The 12,279-nt window shown below is 47.3% G+C and overlaps 4 protein-coding genes across 4 annotated transcripts; 1 reads left to right on the plus strand and 3 right to left on the minus strand.

The window, feature by feature from the left end:
- Positions 1–169: 169 nt before the first annotated feature.
- On the minus strand, positions 170–1,636 carry FSUBG_413 (uncharacterized protein; the record flags this gene model as incomplete). Its single annotated transcript, XM_036682086.1, has 1 exon — positions 170–1,636. The coding sequence occupies one exon, from the start codon at positions 1,634–1,636 to the stop codon at positions 170–172; it is 1,467 nt and encodes a 488-aa protein (XP_036543936.1).
- An 839-nt stretch (positions 1,637–2,475) lies between these two features.
- FSUBG_414 (uncharacterized protein) lies at positions 2,476–6,749 on the minus strand (the record flags this gene model as incomplete). The annotated part of the gene is made up of 6 exons (XM_036682097.1): positions 2,476–3,571; positions 3,622–4,534; positions 5,060–5,707; positions 5,760–6,294; positions 6,349–6,650; positions 6,701–6,749. The coding sequence occupies 6 exons, from the start codon at positions 6,747–6,749 to the stop codon at positions 2,476–2,478; spliced, it is 3,543 nt and encodes a 1,180-aa protein (XP_036543937.1).
- A 279-nt stretch (positions 6,750–7,028) lies between these two features.
- On the plus strand, positions 7,029–10,148 carry FSUBG_415 (TOB3 (member of AAA-ATPase family); the record flags this gene model as incomplete). Its single annotated transcript, XM_036682108.1, has 3 exons — positions 7,029–8,969; positions 9,017–9,206; positions 9,262–10,148. 3 exons carry the CDS (start codon positions 7,029–7,031, stop codon positions 10,146–10,148), a joined length of 3,018 nt encoding a protein of 1,005 aa, XP_036543938.1.
- A 150-nt stretch (positions 10,149–10,298) lies between these two features.
- On the minus strand, positions 10,299–12,010 carry FSUBG_416 (GABA permease; the record flags this gene model as incomplete). The annotated part of the gene is made up of 4 exons (XM_036682119.1): positions 10,299–10,970; positions 11,021–11,212; positions 11,261–11,776; positions 11,828–12,010. 4 exons carry the CDS (start codon positions 12,008–12,010, stop codon positions 10,299–10,301), a joined length of 1,563 nt encoding a protein of 520 aa, XP_036543939.1.
- Between the last annotated feature and the right edge of the window lie 269 nt (positions 12,011–12,279).

Here is a 12,279-nt window from a genome sequence, read left to right on the forward strand (position 1 = left end):
GCATATAAATGATCTTGTTAAGCCGATAGTCCATAGGCATATGGATGCCGTTGTCAACATGCTATTTTCTATCTCACAAATCCTTGTACAGCGAAGTAAGAGAAGAGAAAGGTTTCATTTTCAAGTAAGAGATTTCACAATACATGATTGAAAGAAGATGGGCCATTTTCTAAGCCATCACTTCAGATTCATCTGGGGCTTCCGAATCAAAGTCTTCAAGCAGTTTGTTCACCCCATCACACTTACACCTGAACAACTCACTCAAGCTATTTTTGACCTTCACCCGAAGAAGACTCTCGATATCCATCTCATCTTTCAACTCATAGCCCAGCATGCAGCATCTCACGATAAGTTGCCAGCAATAATCGAGATAGCTGTCCAATTCCTGTTTACATTGAGGATGCAGAGGTTTCCCAGAGAGCGGTAGACTTCCTCTCGGGGTGTAGTCTGCATATTCCAGAATGCAATTTGGTATCTCGACTGGAAGTCCTTTCTGACATAACATCCATCTGACGTGCGTGGAATCTGATGGATTGATTTGATGGCCGACTGGTGTTTCAAAGTTCAGGAACTCTTCGTAGGATATGAGACCGTATGGGTAGAACGTCAACGTATAGGCATGATGCTCATTGGGAGCCTGAGGCGAGCGCTCAGTAGACTCATCATCAGCCTTGAGGCCAACCCCATCATCAGCCGTATCGTCATCATGAAACCAAAAGCAATAGCCATCCCTTTCCAGCCTCATGAAATGCTTCCAAAGCGGGACATCAAAAGGTTTCGGAAACCAGTTGAACTGGCCCTTTTTTACACCGAAGAAGTCCCAATGGGGGTACATCGCAACGTCGCCAAGATATCCGGTCTTTGTACAAGATCGGATCGCCAGCTGATATGCTTTGATATTGCGGTAGTCGTCGACGGGTACCCCGTCCTTGTCCCAAGATTCAGGGAAGAAATGCAGAAGGTTGAGTATGATGTACATCTTGATGGCGTACTTGCATATTCTATTCCACCCGATATCTGGTGGCAAGCATTGGCATTCGACCTCCTCCCACCAGTCCGGTAGACGAGAGCCTTCATAGGCGCAAGATCGAAGCACTGCATCCATTTCTCCGTGGAGTATCAAAGTCTTGACGACGTTGAGATTGCGGTATGCTTCCTCGTTGTATTTTTCAAATTCATAACAGTAGTTTTCAATCTTGTCTCGTTGAAATGCGGCCATTTTGCGTTCTTTGAAAGACAACGCACATCCGCATGTGTCGGATTCATTTGTGTGTATACATAATCCTTTTAGACAAGGTTGATGAAAGTTTTCGAAATTCTCGCCTTTATTGGGCGAATACTTCTCAAGGTGCCAACGACAAACTGTTGGTGTAATTCTTGCGGCTACTTCATCTGATATAATGACTTCATCCTCATTGGGAACACGATATTTCTGAGGATACTGTTTTCTTTGGCGAATAGATTCATCGCTCACACTCCGCATGAAGGCATCGAGGAAGTTGGCGAGCTTTGTTTTGCTGTCTGGGTGCGCAAGCACGTGCAGGTTGTAGGCGCCATGTTGATAAGTATTGGTGTAATTCAGTTGGAACACTGAAGCAAGGTCTTCCCAGGGGAGTTGGTTTTCGTGGGAAGCCATTTAACTTGAAATTTCCAATCAATGGATGTCATGGGCGACGAGGATAAGAATTTATATTTTAACTTACATTCGTTGTGGAGCATGGGTTGAGTCACTACGCCGAACCAACAGACTGTGCCACAAAGTATTGGAAGGCACAGAAGGGTTAATTTCTTGTTAATTTGGAAGACATGTGATGAGAAATTATTGAGGATGGCCTAGTAACCTAGTTATGGCATTCACTGGTAAACTTGGTTGGCAATTATAGAGTCAAAATCCGCTGCCGAACATGATACCTCCTGCTTGGACGCAGTGGTCTATTCGTTCATGTGACAAGAGCTATGGCAGAACGAAGCATTTCCTGAAGAACGGAAAATAACGTGCCGAATATTCATGACGCAGAGCTCGCGTAGGTCCTGGTAAAGATAGGCTTATTGGCCGACTTGAAGCTCAGGTCGATGCGGATCTTGACAATGCCTGGAATGACGAGAATTATGATGAAAAAGGAGCTGTTTATACCTCTAAGATTCCTGAAATTGCCGTTGAGCCTGCAAAAGCAGTGTCTAGACTTGGAGTGCCCTCTTCTTGAAGGATACGACTTCTAACACGACAATGTGAAACCCAATGCATCAATTTGTTACCGACAACCTAAGTCCTTCCGTATCAAGAGGTCTTAGCAAGACAAAAAAGCGAGGCTGTAATCTCTGAATGGTAACTCTTCCTTACCTTCATGCCGTGCATAAGCCTCTACTAAACCTAACTTTGCCATGGAATATTTCACGATCGTTCTCCTTGTAAGTCTATCTTTTGGATACCAGTGCAGTCTTTACTCGAATATAATCTATCATGGATTCGAGGTTCTATGCCAGAAATATTTCCTTCCAAGACGGACCAGGAGCTAGGCTAAACTCAACAGCCCCTTGGTGAAGCAGACCAAAACCTCGCCTTTCAGCTATTCCGCCGTGCCACTCGAGAATCATGATATTATAATAATTCCATTGACCTGCTGCTAGAGGGTACTGATACTGCCACTGTACCAAAGAGTAGGCCAAAGATTTGTGGTGTGATGCCTCGGAAAGAAGTATGATCTCAAAGGGGGCGCGCGATTCAAAGAATTCCGTTTCTTCAAAGCCATCCAGCCAAACAAAACCGCACTTCTTGTTGTTAGAATCTTGAAGATATCCAGTGGCCCTAAAAACATCAACGCCAGAGATTCTGTAGAACAAAGAAAGGGTCCAGAACTGTAGGATGGGGTAAGATGGCAATCCCCGAGAGAATGACACTTGTTCGGTCGGCATTGTTCGCCTTGTGTCCAGCCGTCGGGGAACATGTCTACCGACAGAGAAAGGGCGTCGGTAACGATATCCCGCATAGCGTAAATCTAACAATGGGAATGATGGGTTTGCATCCGGATCCCAGACAAGACTAGCAATGCCAGAAGAGTTCCGCTTATACCATATGATCCACGTCCTGTCCGTGAGCCAAATGTTGATGTTCTCGGGCCAACTCATACTCTCATTAGAAAGTTGTAAGTCCACATCGACAGAACCGCGCCAGCCTGTCCACGAGTAACTTGGAAATGTAGAGCGCCTGTGGATAGTGGTGCCGCATGCAAGGAATGTGATAAAAAGGTCAAACATGGCTGCTGGAAGGCCCTGGAAGAATTCACACTTCATTCGCTCTGCAATTCGCCTGGTAATGCCAGCCATCGCCCGTGATGCGTCGTTCTGGTTTGTCAAGACCCTTTTGGTATAGTAGAAGAGCATTATCGATAAACTGAACGCCGGGTCATTCATGAGCACGTCACTCGGAAGCAGAGATCTCGATGTCGAGTCAACCAAGGGTTGTGATAGGTCGTCTACAAAGTGCTCGGCATGCTCTGCTGCACGGCAACGAAAGAAGACCTTGTTGTCAATGAAGTAGAGAACTCGGCGAGATAGTACGTGCTCTTTAAAACTGCATCCAATTAGAATTCTTGAGTAATAATAATTGCATAGGAGACTTACGTCCATGCTCTGGAGCCATAGACTGAGCGTTTGAGCAGTCCGTCTAAACCTGCCACAATTCCCATCTGGACGCCGGGCACAATCTCGGATGTGTTGTGAGAACCAACCCTAGTCCCTTCCCGCACACCGGGGAGTCGTGCGTTAGCATCGTGACCACAAGCTGCGACAACTGTCAACCAAGCTCTCTCGTAGACAAGGTCCATAACATTGACGCCTAGCTCCAAATCATTGGTGTCATTTTGAAGCAAGCAAAGCGCGTCAACCCATAGATATCGGCACTTAAGACGCCTTGTCAAAGTGATAGCGTCTTTTATTGTGTTTGGAAGCATATTGAAGACCCTTTCTAGGGATCCGCGCATGAGGAGCGTCGTTCGATTCGCCTTGGTGAGTCGAAAGTTTGCCACAGCTCCCCATACATAGCTCAAAGCGATATACCTCTCAACCCTCGCCATTTCTACGATACACTGGTCCTCGATATCGATGAAGCGGACGACGCGGAGACCAGGGAATGCCTCGGGAAAAGGTAAGTTTGTCGGCATCGCACATATCGAGTGATGGAGTTTTTCGCAAGATGAGATCCAGCGTAACATCCTAGAAGTGTACACCATAGGGCCTGTCCACGGCTCAAGAAAGAATTCCAAGGTGGGATTAGGTTGACCAGACGTCTCCATGCCTGAACTGAAGCAAATAAGGGTATCAGGTCGAGCCTTAACAGTCCAGAAACCCTGACGACCGGCAGGCCCCAATACCCAATAAAGCTTAACCTCAACGGTGGACGAAGAAGCGATGAAGTCTGCGTCCCAGTGAGATACGACAAGGCGGCATAATGGACACGAACTGTTCTTGATACGAATACCAGTCCCGAGGGACCATCCGTGGCTAAGGTTCGCATCCGTGTTCAGTACCCTTAGATCTAGAGGAATCAGCGAGCAATATTCGCATAATGAGACACGCGACAACATATTCGAGATCTGTTTCAAAGACAAGCCGAAAGTTTTATTTATTGCTACATCATCGTATATCAATCTGACCCCAAAGTTGTCGCATTTATGCAGCTCATCATGTGACTAGGCGTTAAAGATCACTGTAATTGCCTAGGTAGGCAGAGCACGCCACATAAAATACAATATTGTTATTTCGTCACAGCCCTGCCACCTTACACTTGCAAGGGTGTCTAAATGCACTTCGAGATTGGGGCTATGTAGCAGATTGTAGGCATGGCATGTATCTACCTAATGTGTATCTCTCTGTCTCGAAAAAATTCTTGTATTAACAGCTGTCCGCCTTCTTCTTCCTTGCAATCCTTTAGTTCCTGATATCTTAACTGGAACAAGCCGATCATAAATGTCCCTTGGGATCAAGCTCATCCAATTATACTCATAGGCAAGCAAGATAATCTTAATTCTTGTTTGTGATCCTTTGTGTAGTCTCTTGTTACCCAGGTCTTCCAACATTTCGTTCAGTTGGTAGATCAAGTTGACTTGGCCAGATCCTTTCGCACCAGAGCCCACAGTCGCAAGGTCAATGATGATATAGATCTGACCTCCCAAGTCTTGCATGATCAACTTGAAGAGTGCAAGCCAGTCTTGACTAGTTTTCGCTTCCTCGAGTTGCGAATGTCGCAATGACATCTGCTTTTCTGTCGTAACTGTTCCCTCGATTTGTAGCGCTTGGTAAGTCAGGTACCTCACTAAGTCGGCAGGACTCAGCATCGCATTGGGGCTCGTCTTGGTTGCGCTACCCAATACCCAAATAGCTGGTATGTTCATCATGGTGACTGCCTGTATGATATCTATAGCAAAATCCTGGATCGCCCAACGGGTCGTGAAACTGCCTCTGATGATAGTGAGGGAAGAATGTGGACAAGAGGACCATTTGGCAAGCTTGGGCGATAACCAGAACTCGTTGGTGGAGATTGCTACTCCTCTGCCCGACGCCCGTCGATTGCGAAGGAATAGGTGGTGTTTATACAAGGACTTGGGATCTTCAAGGCTCTGAGAAAAGGTTGCCAATGCTTGGGATAACTGCAGAGAAGAGAGCTTTTGGTTGGTATCTATCTGTGAACTTGTCTGAATAGAGTGGAAAGCTTGATATAAGTCAGTAAAAAGATCCCGCACTAATATTGGAATGCAACATACTCTCTATCTTTGTCAACAAGTCGTTAATTGTCAACCCAGAAGCCTCAAGCCATTGCATGATCAAGTCGAGCTTCCTGTCATGATCTCGACTCGATATCTCCAATCTTGAGATAGCGCAATTGAGGCCATCTATCTGTGCTTGTCTAGTCTTCTCACTGGTTTGCAAACTTAAGATGATTTCGTTTAGCTTTGATGACTGGGTGTTGTGCATAACTCGAAGCTCAGTTTGTGATCCCACGGTTGCAAGTTCGTTGATGTTGCCCGTGCAAGTTTCAATCCTCTGCAAGAGATCGCTGTAGCGCAACTCGTGTGGCCTTGTGAAGCTGTGGTAAATATGCTTGAACCTTGACTCATTGCACCACGAGTGAGCTATGAGTAGAAACTCCATTATACCAGAGTAGAGGCTTTCGATGGCTAGCTTCATGTTCTTGGTCGGATACAGGGCGGAAAGATGTTCGATGCGCGGAAGACGCTGTGCCACCTCAAAAAGCGACTTTGACAACAATTTGAGCGTCTCGCCATGATTGACCACGCTCTATAATACTGTGGTGAGATGTCAGGATTCGGGATGAAGACTAAGTTAACTTACAATAAACATCAACTTCATTAGTCCCCAGGCTAATGAGACGTATTCAGGATGATGCTGAACAAAGACATCGAGTACTTGGCCATAATGGCATATTGATTCAGAAGCTTTCAATAGCCATTTCCGTGTTTTCGAGGCTTCGCTCTTAGCCTCATACTTCGCGAAAGCATCGCTAACTGCCTTTTCAACATCTTGTAACGATGACTTCTTCCCCAAAAGAGCCTTCTCGTCACTACTTAATGAATTGCTCTGCTCGAAGTGTTTCTTAACCGACTTGAAGGCCTCTTGCGCTATATCCGCTTTATCTGACAGAGTAAGCTTGTATGAAGTGTCTTATTGGCTAGTGATTACTTACTCGCATCATCGCCCTTGTACCATGACTGAAAGACTTGGTCAACGGACATGGCGGTAGAGGATATTGAGATAAATTCCGATAGCGAATATCCTTTTTTGGAAGATATTTGAAATCGAGTCTCAGAGGCCAACGGCAGAGGTAGAGAGGAGGCGCTGGAGGCTGAGCAATCATGAGGCATAATCAAGATGACACACCCTGCAGCTTCATGCATGCACCCTTGTCAGGCACTTTTGCGGCTGAGTCTAAACTCCTCAGCCTGATACATTCTCACCTCAACACCTCCTCATTTCATCTCATAATCACTATATCTCAAAATACCTAACAAATCATGGACTCACCAACAAGAAGCGTATCGCCCCTCCCCAAGAACAAGAAGGACAAAGACAAGGATAAGGATAAGGACAAGGATGATAGTGAGGAAGAAGACATCCACCAGCAGCTCAGTCGACTTCTGAGAAGGGAGGGGGCATTGTTTGCGAGACCCTCAATGTTGGCGCTTCCTCGGAGACCTCGCCCTGCGCCTTCAAATACTAGGATAAAGTATCCTCAAAAGGCTCCGAAAGGAAGAATTCCACCACCTCCTCCTCCCATGGTCCTCCCCAGGTCTCCCCGCAATCAAGTGCAGGTGATGCCACCTCCTCCGCCTCCTCCAGTTGCTCCTCCGAGTGAATGGGGGGTCAATCCTAATGCTCCACCTATACCGCCTCCCCCGGGCTACCCACAGATAGCTCAGCCTCAACCATCACCTATACCACCCGTTGTCAAGCCCGCTCAGACACATTACACCATCTCTGAAGACTCTATAGGAGCTAGTAACAGAGACAAGTTTGCAGCTATAGACAATGGGCCAATCATAACAAATGGTGTCAATGGCCTCAACAACTACGTACCACCACCACCACCACCCCAACCCCTAGGTCCTGTGCCTGTCCCAGTCCGCTACGCAGCAACTCGAAGCTATCGTATCCCAACATTCACCAAAACCAATAAAGAGCAAGCAGAAGCACATGCAAAGCTTTCAGAGCCAAATGTCATGCCTGTAGGCGCCGTTGAGCTTCAGCATGGAAGCGGGCCATCTAACGTGGGAAAGACAAATGAGTCTCTCGGGCTTTCTCAGATACAGGAGGAAGGATCTCATGACTTTGCCGAAGTTACTGGAGAGGATATTTCTTCCCACCAGATTCTTGTCGATGAGAACACATTGCAGGCATTAATTCAACGTGTTGAGGAGTTGGAAGAAGAAAACACCACCCTTCGTGAAGATGCGGACAACGCTTCAACTGTTACCACGGAATCGCCTGCTAAAGTTCAGCTCTTCTATTGTCTGGAAAGAATTGAGCTCGATGACGACAGCGTCGACGAAAGAAGCCGGACAGTCTATCTTTCTCCTCCTGAGTGGGTAGTTTATGGCGACGATGTCGACCTCAGGGGTCGATTCCCCATTACAGACCCTGGTGACTACGCTGAAGAACAAGGCGCATCACTCATCGTCTACAAATATTACTCTGTGGACTACCAATACGACGCAGTAAATGCTGCTAAGAGAGCAAAGCAACCCCTTCCTGAACCAGAGCCAGCCAGCCAGGATGTTGTTCTGGTGACGGAAGAGATGGTTGAGGCAGTCGAGGCCTTATTCGAGCTCTTCCCTTCAATGAGCGACGACTTTCCGTATGTGTACGAGATGAGCAGCTTGCAAGACCCCCATCTCTGGTGGTATCACTGCCGAACGAGCTTCAAGATGGAGGCACTATCACAGAGACACGGCCAGTTGGTTGGACTTCTCGTTGAATGGATAGAGAGTAACTTTGCACCACTTTATGACCAAATCGACGACCAGTTCAAGAGAGGAAAGGTCTCGAGCGATTCCATTGAGTTTTTGATACGTCCAGGAGATACCCTCGTCGCAAACAAGAATGGCAGATACAGTGGACGCGTTGCTACCACTCGACCAGCTCCTCACAAACAGAAGAAGAAATCAGAAGACTCAGACAAGGACCAAGAGAAGCAGGGCATACATACTTGGATTGTGGAAACGCGGTCTTACGGATATGCAGGAAAGTTCTTTGCTGTTGACAAGGAGCTGTTAATTGACTTTCCACCCAAGTATAGAGGTGGGGAGATCAACATCACGGATCTCAATGTTATACCGTTGTCATATGCAAAGCCAAAGGTAAAAGAGATATTGAGACAACGAGGCAAGAGGTTCTGGAAGTTGCGTGAGAAGACGCTCATCTCATATGAAGGCAGTGATTCCGATAGGATACAAGCGGTAAGGAAGCTTCACTCGAGCTGGCACATTGTACTGAAACACAGCAGGGACAACGGTTTATGGTGGACTTTGATACCTACAAAGAACTCCATCCAGGAAGCAGCTACATGAGACAAGAAGGCTATATATCAGGTCGAAAGCCTAACTTGCCAAAGGATGGAAGCGAGCCTGAGGAGCCAGAGATCTACCTGTTCCCTAAACTGATCCCGGGTTTTGACTTGCGGCGTAAGAAATGGAGTAAGCAAATTTCTTGGAATGATGAGCTGAGAACGAGATACTTATGGAAATGCAGTTGACCTCGAGGTCGATCGAATTCGAGACGTCAGTTGGAACAAGGAGGCTTTCAAAAGCCTGGTCGCTGACGAAGCTATGAAGGAGCTTGTCCTGGCTCTAGTGACCAACCAACTCGATGCCGAGAAAAACACAGATCTTATCGAAAGCAAAGGCAGCGGTCTCATCATGCTCCTGCACGGGTCACCAGGAACAGGTAAGACATTCACAGCTGAGTCTGTGGCTGAAATCGCCAAGAAGCCTCTATATCCAGTTACGTGCGGAGATATTGGCACTGAGCCTGCAGACGTAGAGAAGTATCTCGAATCTGTTTTCCATCTAGGCAAGGTTTGGGACTGTGTTGTTCTTCTTGATGAAGCAGAAGTCTTTCTCGAACAGCGCACTTTGCAAGACTTGAAGAGGAATGCGTTAGTGTCTGTATTCCTTCGAGCTTTGGAGTACTATGAGGGTATTCTTATTTTGACGACGAATCGCGTGGGGACATTTGACGAGGCCTTCAAATCACGTATCCAGCTGGCTTTGCGGTATGAGAAGTTGAAGGATTACCAGCGATTACAAATCTGGAAGAACTTCCTGGTTAGGTTGAAGAGCCTTGGTGAGGAAGAAAGTATAGACTTTGATGATATTGAGTTATATCTGGAAGAGCTGGCGAAGTATCCTATGAACGGACGGCAAATTCGTAATTCTATTACAACAGGGAGGCAGTTGGCTAAGTACAAAAGGAAGAAGATGACGTTTGCGCATCTGAAGAGGGCGATTGACGTCGCAGATAAGTTTGATAGGTATTTGGCTGATGTTCAGGAGGGAGATATGGAGGAGTTTAGTGGCAGGGGAGAGAGTGGACGATATACGCCCGAGTATCTTGCGAGAGCTGATCAAATACGATGATCACATAGGGAGACACGTTGGTATAGATAGGGCATCTGAAATGTTTGGGTTGACATTATGATTGATGATAACTACAAGTATATACAAGACAACAGGGGACAATGCCCGTTGGAAACATGAGAAACGATCTCAACCTCTAAAAGCCCCATCCTACTTGCTAAGGCCGTCGGATTCTGGTGGTCCCTTATACACATGTCTAGCATGCACAACATACCAAACCGCCGACATCGCCATAAAGCCAAAGAACACAACGACGGCGTAGTTCATCGTGACAGCATTGACAGGGATAGCAACAGGCATACAGAACAAAATCATCTCAAAGCAGATCCAGGCGAGAGCCAAGAGGTTGATGACCCAACCAATCTGCTTGCCGAAAGTCCAGGGCGCCGTGTTGACTCCAGCTCGATTAGTGAGCATGGACAGTAAAATTGGAATGCCATACGAGCTAGCGAGACCAATGACACCGACGGCGATAAAAGCGTTGAAGGCAGAGCTTGAGCCGAGGTAGATGAGACCCAGAAGCATCTCGATGATAGTCGTAAGGAGGAGAGCCATGATGGGCGTTCCGTGTCGCTCGCTGACTTTTGACCAGATTCGAGAGAGGGGAATAGCTTCGTCGCGTGCGAAAGCCCAGGTTGTTCGTGAGGCGGCGACTGTGATGGAGATGGAGCAGAACAGGGTGATGATGAGGACCAGTGCGGTAAGGGCGATTCCGCCGGCCTGGTTGCCCATTACTTGATAGAAGATCATGGGGAGGACCTGGCCTAGTGGTGCGGCAAGGAGTTCTTCTAGAGGGGGTAGGGTTGCGCAGATGGGGATGATCTAGTCCTTGTCAGAGGATTAATGTGCAAGGGAGATCAGGTGTGACTTACGAAGAACAAGCCTGCGATGCCGCCGACGGGGACGCAGAGGGCGAGAGCTCTTGGGAGCTTGACTGTAACGTCACCACATTCTTCAGCCATGGAAGTGATCATGCCGATAGCGGAGAACGTATACGCTGATGGCAAAGCACCGATCCAGAAGCCAAAGTTTCCCCAGCCTGATAGATTGGGATCAAAGTTGCCCTGGTTTGGTTAGTTAACAAGCGATTGATCGGAGACTTCCGTACTCACAAGTGTGTAGCTTGCCGAATGCCTGCCCTTATCTGCCTTGGTCGACAGACAAACACAAACGATGAAGATGGTAATAGCCGTGAAAGCAGCACAGAACGTATCCACGGTAGGAAGGAATTTGTTGCCAAATGCGACGATGAAGAAGGTAAACACACAAAGTCCGTAGAAGATCAACACGAGCTTCCATGGCTGCCAGTCGTAGTCGGGCAAGAAGATGCTAATACCTCCAGCAAGAAGCGAGGCGAAACCAAAGTTGACGGATAACGTGATGGTCCAGTTTCCAACAAGCCATGTCCAGCCGGTGATGAAGGACAGGACAGTTCTGTACTTTGGCGACGCGATCTGGAAAGACCAGTAGTAGGGACCAGCGGATGTAGGCCATCGCGCAGCGAGTTCGCCTAGTGAGATGGCGATGCACTCGTCGAGAATGCAGACGATGATCCAGCCGAGAAACATGGTTAGTTGACCACCGCCGTAGACGGAGTTGATGAGCGGTGCACCGAAGCCATAGGGGATCTATCATCAATTAGCTACTGTATGTAAGTGATGGATCTGGGGGAGACTTACAGCAGCAATGGCTAATGATTGGAAAAGAAGGGTAAACATTGATCGGTTACGCTTGAGTTCGGGCTTGTATCCAAGCGCCGTCAGGTCCGCGGCATCGCCAGCGTCGCCAACGGCGTGATCATAGTTCTTTGCCTGCTCATGATCACTCCCCTTTTCTGATACACCTTTCTCCGCGTTATTCATATCGACGGTAACAATAAATAACAATTAGGTATGATGAAGCAGGGGGAATTGAAGTTGACGTTGACATAAAACGTGCGGCGGCAGCATTGTATTATAAACTACCTTAGACACACACACACACACCCTTATCAATAAATTAAACCTTCTGTGACGCCTACTACACGGTGATATCACGAGCATCCCCCCCTTCCCCAGATTCTACTTGTAGCCGGGACATTTTTGCCTAGAATGTGTTAGTGTGGTGTAGCTATCACGGGCGCTGCTCTACC

The sequence above is a fragment of the Fusarium subglutinans genome (genome assembly GCF_013396075.1).
Source record: "Fusarium subglutinans strain NRRL 66333 chromosome Unknown NRRL66333_c0000002, whole genome shotgun sequence".
NCBI lineage: Eukaryota > Fungi > Ascomycota > Sordariomycetes > Hypocreales > Nectriaceae > Fusarium > Fusarium subglutinans.